The sequence below is a fragment of the Pristiophorus japonicus genome, chromosome 8 (assembly GCF_044704955.1).
Source record: "Pristiophorus japonicus isolate sPriJap1 chromosome 8, sPriJap1.hap1, whole genome shotgun sequence".
NCBI lineage: Eukaryota > Metazoa > Chordata > Chondrichthyes > Pristiophoridae > Pristiophorus > Pristiophorus japonicus.
Genome location: NC_091984.1, coordinates 97489387 through 97512397, shown reverse-complemented (window position 1 = coordinate 97512397; position 23011 = coordinate 97489387). Strand labels below are relative to the sequence as shown.

The window sequence follows — 23011 nt, the reverse complement described above, 5'->3', positions numbered from 1 at the left end:
GCATCTAACCTGTCTAACCCCGTCAGAATTTTATATGTTTCTATGAGGTCCCCTCTCATTCTTCTGAACTCCAGTGAATACAAGCCCAGTTGATCCAGTCTTTCTTGATAGGTCAGTCCCGCCATCCCGGGAATCAGTCTGGTGAACCTTCGCTGCACTCCCTCAATAGCAAGAATGTCCTTCCTCAGGTTAGGAGACCAAAACTGTACACAATACTCCAGGTGTGGCCTCACCAATGCCCTGTACAACTGTAGCAACACCTCCCTGCCCCTGTACTCAAATCCCCTTGCTATGAAGGCCAACATGCCATTTGCTTTCTTAACCGCCTGCTGCACCTGCATGCCAACCTTCAATGACTGATGTACCATGACACCCAGGTCTCTTTGCACCTCCCCTTTTCCTAATCTGTCACCATTCAGATAATAGTCTGTCTCTCTGTTTTTACCACCAAAGTGGATAACCTCACATTTATCCACATTATACTTCATCTGCTTTGCATTTGCCCACTCACCTAACCTATCCAAGTCACTCTGCAGCCTCACAGCATCCTCCTCGCAGCTCACACTGCCACCCAACTTAGTGTCATCCGCAAATTTGGAGATACTACATTTAATCCCCTCATCTAAATCATTAATGTACAGTGTAAACAGCTGGGGCCCCAGCACAGAACCTTGCGGTACCCCACTAGTCACTGCCTGCCATTCTGAAAAGTACCCATTTACTCCTACTCTTTGCTTCCTGTCTGACAACCAGTTCTCAATCCATGTCAGTACACTACCCCCAATCCCATGTGCTCTAACTTTGCACATCAATCTCTTGTGTGGGACCTTGTCGAACGCCTTCTGAAAGTCCAAATATACCACATCAACTGGTTCTCCCTTATCCACTCTACTGGAAACATCCTCAAAAAATTCCAGAAGATTTGTCAAGCATGATTTCCCTTTCACAAATCCATGCTGACTTGGACCTATCATGTCACCTCTTTCCAAATGCACTGCTATGACATCCTTAATAATTGATTCCATCATTTTACCCACTACCGATGTCAGGCTGACCGGTCTATAATTCCCTGTTTTCTCTCTCCCTCCTTTTTTAAAAAGTGGGGTTACATTGGCTACCCTCCACTCCATAGGAACTGATCCAGAGTCAATGGAATGTTGGAAAATGACTGTCAACGCATCCACTATTTCCAAGGCCACCTCCTTAAGTACTCTGGGATGCAGTCCATCAGGCCCTGGGGATTTATCGGCCTTCAATCCCATCAATTTCCCCAACACAATTTCCCGGCTAATAAGGATTTCCCTCAGTTCCTCCTCCTTACTAGACCCCCCGACCCCTTTTATAACCGGAAGGTTGTTCGTGTCCTCCTTCGTGAATACCGAACCAAAGTACTTGTTCAATTGGTCCGCCATTTCTTTGTTCCCCGTTATGACTTCCCCTGATTCTGACTGCAGGGGACCTACGTTTGTCTTTACTAACCTTTTTCTCTTTACATATCTATAGAAACTTTTGCAATCCGTCTTAATGTTCCCTGCAAGCTTCTTCTCATACTCCATTTTCCCTGCCCTAATCAAACCCTTTGTCCTCCTCTGCTGAGTTCTAAATTTCTCCCAGTCCCGCTGCTATTTCTGGCCAATTTGTATGCCACTTCCTTGGCTTTAATACTATCCCTGATTTCCCTTGATAGCCACGGTTGAGCCACCTTCCCTTTTTTATTTCTATGCCAGACAGGAATGTACAATTGTTGTAGTTCATCCATGCGGTCTCTAAATGTCTGCCATTGCCCATCCACAGTCAACCCCTTAAGTATCATTCGCCAATCCATCTCAGCCAATTCACGCCTCATACCTTCAAAGTTAGCCTTCTTTAAGTTCTGGACCATGGTCTCTGAATTAACTGTTTCATTCTCCATCCTAATGCAGAATTCCACCATATTATGGTCACTCTTCCCCAAGGGGCCTCGCACAACGAGATTGCTAATTAATCCTTTCTCATTACATAACACCCAGTCTAAGATGGCCTCCCCCCTAGTTGGTTCCTCGACATATTGGTCTAAAAAACCATCCCTTATGCACTCCAGAAAATCCTCCTCCACCGTATTGCTTCCAGTTTGGTTAGCCCAATCTATGTGCATATTAAAGTCACCCATTATAACTGCTGCACCTTTATTGCACGCACCCCTAATTTCCTGTTTGATGCCCTCCCCAACATCACTACTACTGTTTGGAGGTCTGTACACAACTCCCACTAACGTTTTTTGCCCTTTGGTGTTCTGCAGCTCTACCCATATAGATTCCACATCATCCAAGCTAATGTCCTTCCTAACTATTGCCTTAATCTCCTCCTTAACCAGCAATGCTACCCCACCTCCTTTTCCTTTTATTCTATCCTTCCTGAATGTTGAATACCCCTGGATGTTGAGTTCCCAGCCCTGCTCATCCTGGAGCCACGTCTCCGTAATCCCAATCACATCATATTTGTTAACATCTATTTGCACAGTTAATTCATCCACCTTATTGCGGATACTCCTTGCATTAAGACACAAAGCCTTTAGGCTTGTTTTTTTAACACCCTTTGTCCTTTTAGAATTTTGCTGTACAATGGCCCTTTTTGTTCTTTGCCTTGGGTTTCTCTGCCCTCCACTTTTCCTCATCTCCTTTCTGTCTTTTGTTTTTGCCTCCTTTTTCTTTCCCTCTATCTCCCTGCATTGGTTCCCATCCCCCTGCCATATTAGTTTAACTCCTCCCCAACAGCACTAGCAAACACTCCCCCGAGGACATTGGTTCCGATTCTGCCCAGGTGCAGACCGTCCGGATTGTACTGGTCCCACCTCCCCCAGAACCGGTTCCAATGCCCCAGGAATTTGAATCCCTCCCTGCTGCACCATTGCTCAAGCCACGTATTCATCTGAGCTATCCTGCGATTCCTACTCTGACTAGCACGTGGCACTGGTAGCAATCCCGAGATTACTACTTTTGAGGTCCTACTTTTTAATTTAGCTCCTAGCTCCTTAAATTCATTTCGTAGGAACTCATCCCTTTTTTTACCTATGTCATTGGTACCAACGTGCACCACGACAACTGGCTGTTCTCCCTCCCTTTTTAGAATGTCCTGCACCCGCTCCGAGACATCCTTGACCCTTGCACCAGGGAGGCAACATACCATCCTGGAGTCTCGGTTGCGGCCGCAGAAACGCCTATCTATTCCCCTTACAATTGAATCCCCTATCACTATCGCTCGCCCACTCTTTTTCCTGCCCTCCTGTGCAATCAGCTACAGCACTTTTACACCCAGATGGCAAGTTGAAAATCTACCCCATCACTTTCAATCTTCAAAGAATGTGGTAAAACACTTAAATACTATTAGAATGTTCGGATGTATAGCCAGAACAGTTTACTGAATTTTTGTTAAGACTTTAAAATGCACTGATCAGACCACACTTAAAATAAAGTCTACTCGTCTTAATTTAAAGTAACTTAATTCAAGCTAATTTATAATTAATTGCTTTTGCACAAATTCCCACTTTGTTGTGTTATTGTGTTTAACTTAAATTATTGGATAATTCAATGTTTTTGTACTAACAAAATCAGGATTAGACTGCTTTCAGTTTTGGTCACCATGGCACAAAAACATGCACGTGCATTGGATAAGGTACAGAGAAGAACAAGACTGTCCAAGCGTTCCTGAGTTTGGTGTAGAACGTTAGTCGTCTTTTGCTATGAAAAAGAAAGTCTATCTCTGGATAGCCTCAGTTCTGCAAAATAGCCTGACCTCCTCCATTTATGTGGTTGAACTTAGCCCTACCAGTGATGCCCACCGACCTATGTGAAAACACCATTAGCGCAGGCGGAGTACAAGTAGAAGAGCAGTCCCAGGACCCAGCGGGCACCCCCTGACCTGCATGACAACACCATCGGCAGCAGGTGGGGTATAAGTAGAAGAGCTAGCCACTGCAGGGAGCAGCGCGAGCTGGTACAGGAGTGCGATGGCTTCGAGGAGGGCGATGTCATCAGAGTACAGGTAGCTCATTGGAGAGGAACAAGACCAGTGGCTGGGTCGGGACCCAGGTGGATGAGGAGCAGTGAAGCCCGGCATTCGAGCCCAGCACGGAGACAGCGTTTGAGCCCAGCGGGGAGCGGAGATCGAGTCCAGCAGGGAGCAGAGATCGAGCCCAGTGGGGAGCAGAGATTGGAGGTGGTGAGCAGTGGAGGATCGATGGGGTCATGACCAAGGAACGGTGCAGCATATAACAGCGGGATTGTGGCGCAGCGTATAACAGCAGGGCCGTGGCCCAGGAATGGCGCAACATACAACAACTGCGGGGTCGGGGTCCAGGAGATGGCGCAGCAGAGCTTGGTCTCCAGTCGTCTTGGTTAAACCTTGCCACTCGACCAAGACCTTGCTCTGTCAAGCCCGTGTGGTGGCTGGTGTGCAACAGCCACTCCACATTAAAAGAATTCACGCACAGGCATCGTCCACCCTTCAAGATGTAGCTCATTGAAACACATGCAAGCTCATCTTTTTTTGGTGTGGAAGCGGGTCATCCTCGACACGAGGGTATACTATTGAGGACATCTCATAATCCTGTCAGATGCGAAGCTGATAGATTCACTGCTCAATGCCTGCACCATGCCTCCACAAATATTCAGAGAACAAGCTTCTTTATATAATCTGGGGATGTTAGGTTTACATGGGTTGGTTGATGATCCATGTATTTAGTGTGTTGACCCACTTGGTTCTCAAAATAGTTGATGGTCAACAAAACCACCGAGGCTCATGTGCAAGGAATAATTAAGAAAATGCCTCACCTCCTAAGCTGTCATCTAATGCCCGGTGGAAGATTATCAGATGCATCATGGTACATGTTAATTTCTTGATGTAATAGTTAGGGCGTTAGGGACCATTGTAAAAAGTAATTTAACTGGACATAAGAACAATCTCTACAGGGCACAACAAAGAAGGCCACCACTATTAATCTCAGTACACAAACAATCTTCTGTTTTGTGAGAGGGTTCCTTACAGTTTTTCCCACACATCTAACTGATCAGATATATAGGGCCCAAATTTCCCCAGCCGCCTAGAGCGGCATAGTTAGCCGTGGTATGCCAATTTTGTGGGGCAAAAAATACGCCAAAAATGTACCTTTTAATTTGGCCACTCCTTCATAGTTCTGCTCCCGTGGTGTAGTGCTGCAGAGCTTGCGGGGGGCAGAGTTTCGGCCGGGCTTGCTCAGCGAAACCGGCAGGAGGGCGGGGCTTGGGCCCAGCGTCTCCTCGAGTGCCTGCAGGGGGACGCATGTCCGTTTCAGCGTGCGCGTTGCGTGTTTCAGGAATGGAGCAGGAAGCTTGGCAATCGGCCAATTAAAGGGAGAGCGTCCTCAATGCCTCAGCAGCATTGGCAATGGACCATATATAAAGGTAAGGTGTGAATAGTGATTTTTGCGTGGCTGAGGGAGTGGAAAGAAGTGCTGCATAGATGGAAAAAAGATGAGTATGATTTTTCAAGATAACCTGAGTGTAAGTCCAATACACCAATGACGCAAGAGCGTGCAACAAGAACAAAGAATTTCCTCCATGAGGAAGTGGAGAAACTAGTCACTGTCATTGAGGACAAATGGCTGGAGCTGGATATCAGTAAGAGTGGTCCCACAAAAGTTCCATCCAAAGAAATGAGAAGACGATGGAACCTAGTTGCAGAAGAATACTCCGCAGGGGTGAATACCGCAACATCTGGAAGCCAGTGCAAAAAGAAATGGCAGGACGTTGATCAAGTAGTGAGTGTAAGTAATATCTATTGTGTTCCTAACACAGATGAGACTGCACACAGGGAGGTTAAAGTAACAGTGACCTCAGTCTTTATTAAGACACTCCAGAGTGAGGAACAGGCCTTGGGGGCTGGCTTATATACAGTGTTCCCAGGGGATGCTGGGATCCCTTGGGACTTCAGGGGATGTGCTCCTTGGTGGCGGAACATGGGAGTGCATGATTTACAGATACACATCACTCCCCCCCCCAAAAGTCAAAGTGAAAACTATTTACAAGGTGAGGCGGTTGGGAGCCTTTCTTTCCCTGGTGGACCGCCTCGGTACAAATGTCTGTTCTGGTGTGTTGGCTGTGCCCTCACTGGGCTGGCGTGTTGTTGGCCCTGCAGGGCTGCTAGGTGAGCCTGGTCTTGCTGGGCGTGATGGGTTCGATTTCCTGGTCCGGCGTGGTGTCGTTGATCCTTTGGGTGTGTGTTGTGGGCTCGAAAAAGGTGGTGTCTGCTGTGGGTTGTTCAGGGCAGTCTGTGAACCGCAGCCTCGTTTGGTCCAGGTGCTTTCTGCAAATTTGTCCATTGTCTAGTTTGACTACAAACACACTATTCCCTTCTTTAGCTATCACTGTGCCCGCGATCCACTTGGGACCATTCAGATCAATTTCCCGTGACAAAGTGGCGCGACCATCTTTTACATTTTGTTGCTGTTGCCTGCTTTCTACCAGATCATGCAGGTTGGGGTGAACCAGCGAGAGTCTGGTTTTAAGTGTCCTTTTCATGAGTAGCTCAGCCGGGGGCACCCCTGTAAGTGCGTGGGATCTCGTGTGGTAGCTGAGCAGTACTCGGGACAGGCGGGTTTGGAGTGAGCCTTCTGTGACGCGTTTAAGGTTCTGTTTGATGGTTTGTACCGCCCGCTCTGCCTGCCCATTGGAAGCTGGTTTAAACGGGGCCGAGGTGACATGTTTGATCCCATTGCGGGTCATGAATTCTTTCTATTCGGCACTATTCGGGTGAAACATGGCCCGTTGTCACTGACCAGTATGCCAGGCAGGCCGTGGGTGGCAAACATGGCCCTCAGGTTTTCAATGGTGGCGGTGGCGGAGCTTCCCGACATTATTTCACATTCAATCCATTTTGAAAAAGCATCAATTTTTCCGAGAAATGGGCCCGCATAGTCGACATGGCTCCTCGACCATGGTCTGGAGGGCCAGGACCACAAACTTAGTGGTGCCTCTCTGGGCTTGTTGCTCAACTGCCGTACACAGGACTCTAAGTCAGAGTCGATACTGGGCCACCACACTTGGGATCTGGCTATCGCTTTCATCATTATTATACCCGGGTGCGTGCTGTGGAGATCCGAGATGAACGTCTCCCTGCCCTTTTTTGGTAGCACTACGTGGTTACCCCACAACAGGCAGTCTGCCTGAATGGACAGCTCGTCCTTTTGCCGCTGGAACGGCTTGATTGGCTCTTCTCCCATGCAGTATACAGTTTTTTACTACAGACAGCAGAGGATCTTGGCTGGTCCAAGTCCTAATCTGGCAGGCCGTGACAGGTGATTTATCATTTTCAAACGCTTCCATGACCATTAACAAGTCTGCGGGCTGCGCCACCATCAACAAATTTGCAGTCTGCGCCATTTCCACTCCCGTGGTGGGCAATGGTAGCCGACTGAGAGCATCTGCACAGTTCTCGGAACCTGGCCTGTGGCAGATGGTATAGTTATACGCTGATAGCGCGAGTATGCGGGCTGAGGCATTAGTATTTATCCCCTTGTTTTCAGTGAACAGGGATGTGAGGGGCTTGTGATCAGTTTCCAGCTCAAATTTGAGGCCAAACAGGTACTGATGCATTTTCTTTACCCCGAACACACACGCTAATGCCTCTTTCTCAATCATGCTGTAGGCCCTTTTGGCCTTAGACAAGCTTCTGGAAGCATAGGCGACAGGTTGCAACTTCCCCGCAACTTTAACTTGTTGTAATACATATCCAACTCCATATGACGACGCGTCACATGCTAGCACAAGTCTTTTACACGGGTTATACAATACAAGCAGCTTGTTGGAGCATAAAATGTTTCTGGCTTTCTCAAAAGCAATTACTTGGTTTTTACCCCATACCCAGTTCTCACCTTTGCGCAATAACACATGTAGGGGCTCTAAAAGCATGCTTAATCCCGGAAGGAAGTTACCAAAATAGTTGAGGAGTCCCAGGAGCGTCCGCAACTCTGTGACGTTCTGTGGCCTGGGCGCGTTCCTGATAGCCTCTGTCTTGGCGTCTGTGGGCCGAATGCCATCCACCACGATCTTTCTCCCCAAAAACTCCACTTCTGTTGCCATGAAGACGCATTTTGACCTCTTCAGCCGCAGCCCTACGCGATCTAGTCCAGATTTTGTAGGCGCTCGGTGGTGTCCCGACCTGTGACCAATATGTCGTCCTGAAAGACCACCGTATGTGGTACCGACTTGAGTAGGCTCTCCATGTTTCTCTGGAAGATCGCTGCAGCCGACGGAATTCCAAACAGGCATCTGCTGTAGATGAACAGTCCCTTGTGCGTATTGATGCAGCTGAGGCCCTTCGAAGATTCCTCCAGCTCCTGCGTCATGTAGGCCGAAGTCAGGTCGAGCTTGGTGAACGTCTTGCCTCCTGCCAGCGTCGCAAATAGATCGTCTGCCTTAGGTAGCGGGTATTGGTCCTGTAGCGAGAAACAATTAATAGTTACTTTATAATCGCCGCAAATCCTGACCGTGCCATCACTTTTGAGTACTGGAACAATCGGGCTGGCCCACTCGCTAAATTTCACTAGGGAGATGATGCCCTCGCGTTGCAGGCTGTCCAGCTCGATTTCCACTCTCTCCCTCATCATGTGAGGTACCGCTCGCGCCTTGTGGTGAATGGATCGTGCCTCTGGGACCAAGTGGATCCGCACCTTCGCCCTGGAAAAGTTACCAATGCCTGGCTCAAAAAGGGAAGGAAATTTGTTAAGAACCTGGGTACATGTGGCCTCATTGACATGTGATAGCGCTCGGATGTCATCCCAGTTCCAGCGGATTTTGCCCAGCCAGCTCCTTCCAAGCAATGTGGGGCCATCGCTTCAGGACAATCCAGAGTGGCAGTTCGTGCACCGTGCCCTCGTAGGTGACCTTGACCATGGCGCCGTCCAGGACAGTGATAAGCTCTTTGGTGTACGTTCTCAGTTTCGTGTGGATGGGGCTCAGGGTTGGTCTGAATGCCTTGTTGCACCACAGTCTCTCAAACATCTTTTTACTCATGATGGATTGGCTAGCGCCAGTGTCCAGTTCCATGGCTACGGGTAAGCCATTCAATTTTACGTTTAGCATTATAGGTGGATATTTTGTCGAAAATGTGTGCACCCCGTGTACTTCAGCATCTGCCTCCTTTCTCTGAGGCTCGAAATTGCTTTGATCCACCATGGACCGATCTTCCTCTGCCACATGGTGGTTAGCAGGTTTTGCAGAGCTTGCAGCTCGTTTGCAAGCTCGTTGGAGGTGCCTCGTTGTTTCACAGCTCTTGCAAACATACCCTTTGAAGCGGCATGAATAGGCTGAATGGAAGCCTCCACAACGCCAACAGGGTGTGAATTGCCTTGCATTCATCCTTTGTTGGGGACTCTGAGTTATCTGGGTCACCTGAGGCCTGCTGGCAGTTGCAGACTCGTGGGTTCTGCCCTGTACATTTCTGCTCGCAAACACAGTTCCAGTTAATTTATGAACATTGCTAGTACTTGTGTGCTGAGATTTGTTTGGTGTTATCACTGGTGGACATAAACGCCTGTGCTATCGCAATGGCCTTACTGAGGGTCGGTGTCTCTACAGTCAAAAGTTTTCGTAGGATGGTCTCATGGCCAATGCCCAATACAAAAAAGTCTCTGAGCATTTGCTCCAGGTAGCCATCAAACTCACATTGTCCTGCAAGTCGCCTTAGCTCGGCGACATAGCTCGCCACTTCCTGACCTTCAGATCGCTGGCACGTGTAGAACCAATACCTCGCCATCAGCACGCTCTCCCTCGGGTTAAGATGCTCCCGACCCAGTGTACACAGCTCCTCATACGACTTATCTGTGGGTTTCACCGGAGCCAGAAGATTCTTCATGACGCTGTAGGTCGGTGCCCCGCAGACTGTGAGGAGGACCGCTCTCCTTTTTGCAGCGCTTCCTTCTCCGTCCAGCTCGTTGGCTACAAAGTACTGGTCTAGCCGTTCGACATAAGCTTCCCAGTCCTCACCCTCCGAGAAGTTCTCCAGGATGCCCACAGTTTGCTGCATTTTTGCGTTGGATTCATATTCTCGTCGCCAGTTATTATGTTCCGAACACAGATGAGGCTGCACAAAGGGAGGTTAAAGCAACAGTGACCTCAGTCTTTAATAAGACACTCCAGAGTGAGGAACAGGCCTTAGGGGCTGACTTATATACAGTGCTCCCAAGGGATGCTGGGATCCCTTGGGACTTCAGGGGATGAGCTCCCTGGTGGCAGAACACGGGAGTGCATGCTTTACAGATACACAACAATATCTTTATCCTTAAATGGAATTGCAATTGTAAATGTGACCATCTGTATATGTCCTACCGATCAGAAGCGCACCATGTGTGAAAAGTTATATTTTCATCTTTGCGGAAGTAATTGGCCCACAACAAAAGGGAAAGACTTAGAACAGGAGGAGGGCCGCCAAATCTGCACCAAATATCATTCCGGAACAGAGGGTTGCTGCCTAGCTGAGTCGTACCTGCAGAAAAAGGAATCAGCTCTGCACGAGCTGGACCCACACGCGAGGGTGAGGGTGAGTCATTAAAATGCATCGTCGCCCTTAAATCAACCTGCTGACTGGCCTGCTACGCGTGAGACTACTCATGCCACCTATTCTGCCCCCTTCTGACCATTTGACTGTTCTGTTGTATTTTGCAGAAGAAGAAGACAATCCTGAACATCCTGAAGATCCACCAGAAGATCCAGATGCGTGCGCCCCAGACCAAGGTGGGTGGGGGGAGGAGGGGTCCATGGAAATGTGTTCACGGGAGAATGCTGATCATGATATGGATCAGTCCATAGTACAGGGCATCACACTGCCAGAAACCTCCATGAGCTCCGCGGCGCCATTCCATGGTTTCACACCTTCCGAGGTTGCGGGTCCCAGTGGTGGTGGTGAAATGCATGTTGGAACACCCAGTGCCCCATCGTCCCTGCCTGCGCCTCGCACTGGAGGGTTGCCACTAGGCAGACACATGGCGAGGAGAAGGAGAAGCCGACCAGTCTCTCCTGAGATGCAACCTTCATCAGATTTTAATCAGGTTATGTCATTGGGTGAGGAGACCAATTGCCTTACAAGGTCACTCGTGACGACCGTCAGTGGGGTGCGTGATGAGATAGCGACACTGTCGGGAGAAATATTAGCACTGAGACGGGAACTGAGGGCGGGCATTTCAGAGGGTGTGCAAACGATGGCAGATGCCATGAGGGAGCTAGCTGCTGCAATAAGGGCACATAGGCCAGATACTCAAATGCCACTCCCACTTCAATCCACGCACTAGCCACCGGTGAGACCCAAGCCGGGCCCCAACACTCCCCACCACTATCACCGACCCTATGAGGAAATGCACTTTCCCCAAGATGTGGGTGAGGGATGGGTGCAGCCTTTCTTTGCTGTTGTTGTTGAAGTGCTTTGTAAACTTTCCAATAAAATATATTTTGCATTAATACTGAATCGTGTTCCATTATCACCACACAACATTTAGGAACAACTGTAAAAAAAACATTCCTCACCCCTACAGTCATGCGTCCCTGCCGCCCCTAGCCCTAGCTTTTCTGCAGTCGGCAAGGCAGGACTGCTCTATTTTCAGGAGCTGATTTATCTTTCCTTTATTTTTGATGATGTTGTGCTGATGCTGTGAAGGTGTTTAGTGCTTTAGAATCCTCTAACTCACCTCCCCCGACCCACCCCCCACCCCCACCATCTCTGGCTACCTGCACTGATTTCTTAAATGTAGGTAAGGTTTTTCTCTGCCTACAGAAGTGGCCATATACACTGGTCTAAGTTAGTTTGGAGTAACTTTTAGCTGGCCAAATTTGCTTCTATGGCCAAAAGAGGTGTAAGTGGCTGATAACGCCCACTTTTGGAGAAAAAAAACGAAACTAAAAAAAAACCTAACTAACTGACTTACACTAGGGCATGTTAAATGGGGAAATTTGCGATTTTTAAGTTATGCAAAAAAAGCTACTTGCTTCAAAAAAAGTGGGGCAACTCCTGGGAAAATTTGAGCCTCTAGTCACTCCCTCTCCAATCGTTCTGGGAGCTATGGTGGCAGTGAGTCATTAATTGACAAATTGAAAGGGATGATACTGGGGAATATTTTAATTCTTGACAATACACAGGAAAATTAACAGGACAAACATTAGAAGCTGCACAGGATTTCTTTGGTAAAACATCAACATTTGTATTGCTCTATTATTTATTTCTAGAGTTGTACACCTTACTCCAGTAATTCCTCAAAAGAGTCATCAGGTTTATGATCATTCTCTCTTTTGCTGTTATGTTTCAATCCAGAACAAATATGGGATCAAACTCAAGCAATATCCTCTCCATACGGATACCACTGGAGCAGCTGTAATTGGCCATGCCATTCAAGTGAGAGCAATATCCTTTTATGATGTTTTTCATGTCTGTGCTGTTAGGAAGGCCTTCCTATCTCTGGCAATATAAAAGGTGTGCTCCCAAAGCAGCATCCCTGTTTCCTTTGACTTGAGATGAGAGGAACATATTGAATACCATGAGCACAAGGCTCTCCTTTTTTACGTTCTATCAAACTGACAAGTACTGCTGGGAACTCCACACATGAAACACCAAAGTTCTAATGAGGACCGTCCGTTCTAATAAGGACAATTAGATTCACCAATTGGCCCCGATGTATATTTTTAAATTGCACCTGTAGGTGATCATTCATCACAACCCCATTCTGGGGTGGGGGTTATGTGTATTGCAGCTTTGCCTGAGAAACTAGAATATATTTGTTCAGCTGGAAGCATGATATTTTTTCAAATAATAGTCAGATAGGTCTAAACCTGTACAGTGTTGAAAAAGCAAAAACAAAGATATATATAATATATAATGAATTTTGGCTTCCAAAGCAGCAAAAAATCTGATGTTAATCTAATGTACCAGTGAAAGAATATCTAACAGCTCTCATACTTAAATACTGTCTCTCAAGTGCAAATGCCACTGGATGCGGTACATCTAATTGCAGTGACATTTTCCAAACCGTGGTAAGGTTAAAAACCTAAATAAAGTTAAAAGTTTCCTAATGAAGGTGCAGTATTTATGCAGAGACTGATTTCTATTTTGTCATTCTATTATACTAACTTGAGCTCCTGTCAGTTCACAGTTTTTCATGGTTAAGGCTGCTCCTGTAAGAACACAAACACCGGTGCCTTCACATTTCAAAAGACAATCTTCAAGTGTCATGTGACCAGATTCTACTACCACAATTCCATCAGTTGTTCCCCGCTGTACTAAAGTCAGGTGAACTAAGCTAATGTTTTGGGATTTTGATGCCACAAAATTGTCTTGCGTAGGATCTGAAAAGATTACGATCTCTTCACGGCTTCCAGCTCCTGTTAATGAAACAAATATCCTGAATTTTTAAGTTTTAACAATTGTAATTTTTTGCATTAAAACAAAGAACATATTCTGTTTTATAAATAAAGGTCTCTAAATTTTGACTAATACAATCTGCCAACAAAGAACTTTTCACTTAAGTTGAAAAAAAATTGTTCGAAGTACTGAGGGAGCACTGCACTGTTGGAGGTGCCATCTTTCAGATGAGATGTTAAACCGAGGCTCCATCTGTGCTCTCAGGTGGACAGAAAAGATCCTATGGCATTATTTTGAAGAAGCCCTTACCGACTCTCAGCTCGTTCCACTCCCCCTTCCTTTCCCCTTAGCTCTGCAAATTGTTTCCCTTCAGATATTTATCCAACTCCCTTTTGAAAGATAAAATTGAGTGTGTCTCCATCACCCCTTCAGGTCTTAATCACTTGCTGTGTAAAAAAGTTTTTTTTTACGTCGCTTTTGATTCTTTTGCTAATCACCTTAAATCTGTGTCCTCTGGTTCTCGACCCTTCTACCAATGGGAAGAGTTTCTCTCTATCTACTCTGTCCAGACCCCTCATGATTTTGAACATCTCTATCAAATCTCCTCTCCTCTACTCCAAGAAGAACAACCCCAGCTTCCCCAGTCTATCCACGTAACTGAAGTTCATCATCCCTGGAATCATTCTTCTAAATCTTTTCTGCACCTTCCCTAAGACCTTCACATCCTTCCTAAAGTGTGGTGTCCAGAATTGGACACAATACTCGAGTTTAGGCCGAACCAGTGTTTTATACAGGTTCATCATGATTTCCACACTTTTGTAGCCCAGGATACCGTAAGCCTTTTTAACTGCTTTTTCAACCTGCCTTGCCACCTTCAATGATTTATGTACACATATCCCCAGGTCTCCCTGTTCATGCACCCCCTTTAGGATTGTACCATTTTAATTTATATGTCCTCTCCTCATTCTTTCTATCAAAATGCATCACTTCACACTTTTATACATTAAACTTCATCTGCCACGTGTTCGCCCATTTCATCAGCCTGTCTATGTCTTCCTGAAGTCTATCACTTTCCTAATAAGAACATAAGAACATAAGAAATAGGAACAGCAGTAGGCCATACGGCCCCTCGAGCCTGCTCCGCCATTCAATAAGATCATGGATGATCTGATCATGGACTCAGCTCCACTTCCCCGCCCGCTCCCCATAACCCCTTATCGATTAAGGAACCGTCTATTTCTGTCTTAAATTTACTCAATGTCCCAACTTCCACAGCTCTCTGAGGCAGCGAATTCCACAGATTCATAATCCTCTGTGAGAAGAAATTTCTCCTCATCTCTGTTTTAAATGGGCGGCCCCTTATTCTAAGATCGTGCCCTCTAGTTTGAGTCACCCCCATCAGTGGAAACAGCCTCTCTGCATCCACCCTGCCAAGCCCCCTCATAATCTTGTACTTCTCGATAAGATCACCTCTCATTCTTCTGAATTCCAATGAGTAGAGGCCCAACCTACTCAACCTTTCCTCATAAGTCAACCCCCTCATCCCCAGAATCAACCTAGTGAACCTTCTCTGAACTGCCTCCAAAGCAAGTATATCCTTTCGTAAATATGGACACCAAAACTGCACGCAGTATTCCAGGTGTGGCCTCACCAATACCTTATAAAGCTGTAGTAAAACTTTTCTGCTTTTATACTCCATCCCCTTTGCAATAAAGGCCAAGATACCATTGGCTTTCCTGATCACTTGCTGTACCTGCAAACTATCCTTTTGTGTTTCATGCACAAGTACCCCCCAGGTCCCGCTGTACTGCGGCACTTTGCAATCTTCTCCATTTAAATAATAACTTGCTCTTTGATTTTTTTCTGCCAAAGTGCATGACCTCACACTTTCCAATATTATAATCCATCTGCCAAATTTTTGCCCACTTACTTAGCCTGTCTATGTCCTTTTGCAGATTTTTTGTCCTCCTCACTATTCACTATACTTCCAAGTTTTGTGTTATCTGCAAATTTTGAAATTGTGCCCTGTATATCCACGTCCAAGTCATTAATATATATCACGAAAAGCGGTGGTCCTAGAACCGACCCCTGGGGAACACCACTGTATACCTTCCTCCAGTCTGAAAAATAACCGTTCACCACTACTCCCTGCTTCCTGTCACTGAGCCAATTTTGTATCCAGGCTGCCACTGTCCCTTTTATTCCATGGGCTTTAATTTTGCTGGCAAGCCTATTATGTGGCATTTTGTCGAACGCCTTTTAGAAATCCAGATACACTACGTCAACCACATTACCCTCGTCAACCCTCTCTGTTGCCTCATCAAAAAACTCGATCAAGCTGATTAAACATGATTTGCCTTTAACAAATTCGTGCTGGCTTTCCTTAATTAATCCACACCTATCCAAGTGACTGTTAATTTTGTCCCTGATTACTGTTTCCAAAAGCTTCCTCACTACCGAGGTTAAACTGACTGGTCTGTAGTTGCTGGGATTATCTTTACTCCCTTATTTGAACAATGGTGTAACATTTACAATTCTCCAGTCTTCTGGCATCACCTCTTTTTTCCTTTGCTTTGGGGGATAAGCATTCCATGGGCACACAGTAGAGAAGTCAGCCCTATTACTCTAGATCTATTATATATACATTAATTAAATTGAATAACTGAAATTTGAAAAATAGGAAACAGAAGAAAATAATGCCAAAAATGAATTCTCTCATCTATGTGTAAGAGGTGTTTTTTTACTTCATTAGAAAATCAAAAACAGAACAGATTCACCCACAAGAACAAGTAGATAGAATTCAGTGATTAACTGGTTGGCAAAGTAATGTAGTGTGCGAATGCAGGTCACCAAAGTGAGAAAATGCAGTTTCCATTTCTCCATTCTCTTAAATGGCCAATTTCACCCATGTTGCTACAAAAAGACAAAATCTAGATGCGGGGCAGGGGGTAGGGTAATTCTCATTCTGGGTGCATACAAAAAATTGATGGCTGTGGCTTGGTCTCCCATTATGTACCATACCTGATTTTCCTCTCCACTGACTTTAATGGAAAGGAAAATCGGGTGGGGTGTATAACAGTCAGGCCAATCCTCAACCATCAGTTTTCCACCTGTGCCCAAATTGAAAATTACCCCATGATCTCCAATCCAGTGCACTTGGGCACCTCTTGGTGGTTAGCCAAGGATAGAACTTGGACATGATTGCCCATTCCACCTTTTCTGAGGCATGGCCTTGGGAAGAACATGAGAGAACAACTGGGGTGACAAAGAGGGTTATATACTCTCAAAAGTCAGAAAGAATTATACAGAATTTCATTTAAATTTCAATATGCCATTCAGTGTTAAAATAGAATCTGTGTTAAAATAGGAATGTATATGAATGCACTGAATTACATAGTATTTACGGCAGACAAACAAGCCATTTAGTACAACAGGTCCGTGCCGGTGTTTATGCTCCACACGAGCCTCCTCCCACCCCTCTTCATGGCACTCCATCAACATATCCTTCTAGTCCTTTCTCCCTCATGTGATAATCTAGATTCCCCTTAAATGCATCTATGGTATTCGTCTCAACCACTCTTTGTGGTAGCGAGTTCCACATTCTCAGTTCTCTCTGGGTAAAGAAGTTTCTTGTGAAACTGAGTGTTCATTCCTGATACACCAATAATAATTGTGATGTTAAATTTCCACACAGTCTGCCTAATTACTTAAGAGTTCAAAATCCATACAGTTAGGATTTGCTGCCATCTAAGTCACAAAATCACCGAGACATGTTGGGCCGAAAATTGGTCCTCGCCGGGTCCGTACGAAGTGCGCACAAGCTGTTTCTCAGGGGCATGCACCGAAAACCAGCTTTTCCGATCTGTCAAAATTTCTTCAGACAGATTGGGCTGGATTTTCGAATTTGACTATTTTGGGGTAAAACGGAGGCGGAGCGGGAAAGTTACTGCCTGGCCTCTGGGGAGAAATCTTTGCCATCTGAGCCCTGCACCCGGGGCGCAGCGGGAAGGGAGGTGCAAAAATGGGAACCTCACCAACTAAAGTACGGGGGCAGGAGCGCTCCGAGAGAGGCCTTGGGAGGGTGTGGGGGTGGGGGGGGGGGGGGGGGGCGGCGGGACCATAAAAAAAATCACAAAAACATTGCCCACATCACAACACAAATCGCTACAATAAAATAAAAGAGTAAATACTCGAACTTACCTTTTCTGCACTTTACCTACCTCACCGCGCCGGTGTCACAACGAGAGGCGTTGCACACCTGGCTTGGATCTTCCCGGCGGTGCTTCGAAGCACCATCGCAAAACCCGACCCAAAGCTCCCGACTGGACGCAGAAGACCTTGCTGCTCCATTTCTCGTCGCTCCGGGGCGAGACCCGGAGCGCAAAGGATCCGAAAATCCAGCCCATCGAATGCATCCCCAGGAGAAGGACATCCATGCGGGAGAGATTGGGCTATTTGCCCAACTCGTGCCCAGCGAATGTCCTTCAAACTTTTACGCCTAGTTAAAGCTGGCGCATAGCTTACTTTTACCAGCATAACACTTTTAAAACACAGAAAAATTCAATTTAAGCACTCATTTATATGTTTAAAAACCCTGTCCATTAAGGTAAGTTTATTTTTAACCATAATTCCCAAAAATATTTTTTTTCTAAAACATTTAATTACACTTAATTTCAATTAATTTTAAATATGTGAGGTGTTTTTTTAATTTATTGTGCTGTGTTTGGTGTTTTAGTAATGGGAACTCGTACAAACGGAGTTCTCATTATTATCAATGAGAATACTACCTAGTGATTGGTGGTCCAGGCCCACGTGATTACAACATAGACGTCTGTACGTGAAAGACAGATCCCCATACGCTGCGCAGCAAATGAAGCCCTCAGACGGAATCGTATATTTTTCTGGGCCAACAGGTAGTTTCGTAGATGTTTTTCGGGGCGGATGCGTTCGTATAAAGGAAACCTCCGATGCAATTTCCGCCCCATTGTTTTATTAAGAACTTTACACCATTGAACTGGTGATCTTCCCGTAATTTGTTCTCATTCAGCAAAGGTTTTATTTTGACTGGAGGAGGCAACAGGCACCTCAACAATGTAACGTATAAAAATTCAAATGAAGCAGCACTAGGGCAGGAATATAACTCAGGACCATGCTGAGTGGGAGCCTTCTATGCGGAGGTTGAACTTGCTCAAATAGACCGTACCTAAGATGTTTCCATATTTATCAACCTCCAGATGCAATCAAGATAAAATCAAAATGGTGGTATAATAAGAATACATACCTTGCTTCAAGACATACCTCTAATAATGATATCATCTGTTAGCATTCCAAATCCTGAGGCATGATATTCTCCTGGAAAAATTACCACTGTATCACCACTGAAGCAACTATCCAGGGATGCATCCAAGTTGTCATGTTGTTGAATCAGTGTATTAGCAGAGAAATCTTTAACCTGCAGAAAGCAAGCATAACTGTAACCCAAATAAAGATTTGTATTCAACATGAAAGATGGTATGCTGTTGTGTGATCAATAATGTCTTGTAATTTTCACTCCTGTATTTGTTATGAGGAAGCTATCAAATTAAAACATTCTCCAAATGTATTATGGACAAAGCAAATAATGCAACTGAGAAAACTGGAGCTGCCTATTTACATGTGGAAGTGAAACAAATGAACAAGAATATTGGATTGTCTATTTTTGACAGCCTTCCTCTTGCTTTGTTTGAGGTTCAACCTCAAATACAAATAGAACATAGCGCCATGTAAATTCGCCTGGACAGCCTCTAAGAAATTTCTACACCATCAATAGGTTGCCTTCCTCCACTCTGCTGTATGTTATAGTCTTATTCTACACCATCTTTTCCTGCAAGAGAAAGTGTGGTGTAATGTGTTTGGGTGACGTGCCTGTCATAGTTGAACACGGCGTGTCCAAGCTATGAGATGTGGGTGTGAGGCTTACAGCAGTGGTAAGTGTGTGTGGGTGAGGTGAAGCTATGAATGTGAGGTATGAGTCGTGTTTTGTAGAGATTGTTGTTAGGTGAATGATGTTCATTGAGCAGAGTGTGAGGCTAGTGGTGCAGATGGTGGGATATGGCATTTGAAGATGAATTCACTGACCTTGACCACTCATGTGAGGTCATTAAACGTCTTCCTGCACTGAGTCCAGGTACTCTACGCTACACTGGTGGCATTTACCACAGTGGCTATCTGATCCCAGTGTAGTCTTGTCTGTTACCTGGAGGGCTTCCTGTCCCCCTGTGGGAAAAGGACCTCTCCCCTGGAGTTGACCTCTGGACCAAGGCCTCCAGGGCTGCATCCAAGAACCTAGGTGCATGCTCTCTCTCCTGTTGTGCCATCATTCCAACTTTCTTCAATCACCTGTTGCAGGCAGAAGGCACCTCCCTTTTAAGAGGTTCAGACTGCCTTTTAGTAGTGCAGGCTAGATTTAATTGGAACTAGCCTCGCACAAACTTGGATTACCTGCATGTTCAGCCACTCAGCAGCGCGTTTAGCGCGGAGGTGAACACTACAATCATGTAAATTAGCAGGCAACGCAAAGTTCATGTGCTGCCTGCAGTCCACCAAATATGCGTGGGTTGATTGCGCATCGTGATCCCCGTGCTCATTTTCAGACCTTATTTACTGCACACAGTACTCCAAGTATGATCTAACCAAGGTCTACATAAATGTAACATTAGCTCCCTGCTTTTGTATTCTATTTTTTCAGAAATTAACCCTAGTACTTTGTTTGTACTTTTTATGGCCTTAACAACTTGTGTAGTTACTTTTAGTGATTTATGTATCTGTATTCTCAGATCATTTTGTTGCTCTACATAAGAACATAAGAAATAGGAGCAGGAGTAAACATAGAAAATAGGTGCAGGAGTAGGCCATTCGGCCCTTCGAGCCTGCACCGTCATTCAATGAGTTCATGGCTGAACATGCAACTTCAGTACCCCATTCCTGCTTTCTCGCTATACCCCTTGGTCCCCCTAGTAGTAAGGACTACATCTAACTCCTTTTTGAATATATTTAGTGAAATAGAAATTGAATATATTTAGTGAAGTAGGCCACCTGGCCCCTTGAGCTAGCTCCACCATTTGATAAGATCATGGATGATCTGATCATGGACTCAGCTCCACTTTCCTCCCCACTCCCCATAACCCCTTGAACCCTTATTACTCAAAAATCTGTCTATCTCCGCCTTAAATATATTCAATGACTCAGTATTCACAGCTCTCTGGGACAGAGAATTCCATAGATTTCCAACCCTCTGAGAAAAAAATTCTCCTCCTCTCAGTTTTCAATGGACGGCCCCTTATTCTGAAACCATGGACTAGATTTTATACTTTTGTGCAAATGGCCCAAAAATGGGCAGTATTTCCGGCGTGGGTGATAAAAATAGGTTTTCAGATCGCCGGCTTGTGGCCCATTTTCAAAGCCCCTAGTCTCCATTTTTAAAATTGGGCATAACCATGAGCGATCTGAAATGGGCGTTAGCGTTAAATCTCTCTGACCTTCGGCAGTAAAGTGTGGCCGTCCTTAGCAACAACATGGCAACGCTCGATTCCCGCAATTCAGGAGGTCAAGGGTCATCATGACAAGCGCAGAAGAGGAGACAAGAGAGGGAGCTGAGAGGGACTGAAGGCGTGTGTGGCTGTGGTGTGTGCTTGTTTGGCTGTTGTGGGAGGCATGAGGGAGATTCACCAGCAGCAAAAAGCCTACTAAGCACCAAGAACATAGTTGGCACCAAGTTTTTATCCAACAAATAATATATTACATGGAAGGGATGGAGGAGGCCCTGCAGCTGTAACCCAGGAACACTGGTGGCAGAGGGCTCCCAGTGGTCCCAGTGCGCGGCACTGCACCCCAAGGTGCTGCACCCACATTGCCAATGACACGAGAGCCAGGAGAACATCTTGCTTCTGGCTGGGAGCACGTTCCCACCTCGGGAGCATCCTCTCTGTATCCGTCCAAGCAGCGGGTCTACCCCTGATGAAGCAGCGCGTGAGGAACTCAGCTAGGCGACTTGGAGTCAGGAGGGGAAGGGGAAGGGGTAGAGGTGGGGATGAGAAGTGGAGGGGGGGGGGGAAAGTGTTGGTTTTTACAGATATACTTTTTATTTCAGACAAATGGATGGTTTAAATGTTTTTATTTAACATAACCTTTTTGCGCATTGGTTCAGATAGCTGCACCGTTACACACTGGTGATTCCTTAACATCAAAGGGTATAATTACACTTAACTTCAATCAATTTAAAGTTTAACTGTCACCAAGGTGATACACACTATTGATGTATGACCTGCACACCCAGCAGTGTGTCAGCCCTGTAAATACCACCAACGTTCTTTCAGGCAAAGCGCTCATTTATGAGCTCCTGACGTAAGAGTCTTGCAGTTATGTAGCTACCATAGGTCCTTTCCTGCGGTCAGGAGGGGGGGCATGGCTTCAGCCTCAGCCTGATTGTCTGGGCTGATGTCAGCGTCCACCTCCTCGCCCTCCTCTTCCTCTCTCTCTCCCGAGGTGGACCGTCAGACCCTTCAGGCAATTCTTGTCCCCTCCTGATAGCCAAGTTGTGCAGCATGGAGCACACCACCATGAATTGAGATAGCTGCTCAGGGTGGTATTGGAGCTCGCCTCCTGAGTGGTCCAGGCTGCTTAAGCACTCGATGATATTGTAAGTGGATCTGTGGCTCTCGCTGTATCACTTCTCGGCTTCGGTGTGGGTGTCACGCAGGGGGGGTCATCAGCCAGGTGGCGAGGCCATATCCTTTGTCACCAAGCATCCACCTTGTGACTGATTGTTAAACAAGTCAGATACAGTGCTCTCAGGCAGGATGTGAGCATCATGGATGCTGCCCGGAAATTTAGCATTCACTGCCATTATAATTTGCTGGTGGTCGACAATGAGTTGCACATTCAGGGAGTGGAATCCCTTGTGGTTCCTGAAAACCTCTGCATCCTGAAAAGGTGCCCGCATGGCGATGTGCGTACAGTTTATTGCTCCCTGCACCTTGGGGAAGTTAGTAATTCGGTAGAATCCTAAAGCCCTCTCAGTCTCAGCCTCTCTGGTCAAAGGGAAGCTGATAAAGTCCATCCTGCCTGCATATAGGGTTTCAGTGGCCTGTCTAATGCAGCAATGTGTGGCGTGCTGAGACATACCGCAAATGTCGCCAGCTGAGGCCTGAAAAGAACCCGACGTGTAGAATGACAGTGCTGTGGTGACTTTGACCTCGATGGACAGTGCGGTCCTGATGGTGCTGGCAGGCTGCAGATCTCCCCTTGTGAGCTGGCATATTTCACTGATAACCTCTTTGTGGAAGCGCAGTCTCCGAAGGCAGGTGGTGTCGCACTAGTTGAGGTAAGATTGTTTCTCGCTGTACTTGCGGGGGGGGTATAACGTCTGGTCCTCCTCATCAGTCTGTCATGTCTTACATTGGGTACATGATGCTGTCGAGCATACCTTCTGCCATCTCGAGTGTGCAGCATGTGAATGGTCATCAAGAGAGGGTGAGAAAGGACAAGCCCCATTCCAATAGCTATCTGTTTTCCACTGATTGTCCACAAAGAATGAATGACCCCACTAAGACACCTAGTAAATTCCAATCGTCCACAGTATGATAAGATGTTTGTTCAGATAAGAACATAAGAATTA

At 46.1% G+C, this 23011-nt stretch overlaps 1 protein-coding gene across 1 annotated transcript in view; it reads right to left on the bottom strand.

Annotated features, from left to right (window-relative positions):
* LOC139268130 (testicular spindle-associated protein SHCBP1L-like) overlaps positions 1-23011 on the bottom strand; it is a 129485-nt gene that overhangs the window by 5409 nt on the left and 101065 nt on the right. The window contains exons 7-8 of the mRNA XM_070886155.1: positions 18655-18808; positions 13126-13376 (exon numbers count right to left, since the gene is read on the bottom strand). Of these exons, the coding sequence (XP_070742256.1) occupies positions 13126-13376; positions 18655-18808 (405 nt within the window). The remainder of the gene's footprint in view (positions 1-13125; positions 13377-18654; positions 18809-23011) is intronic.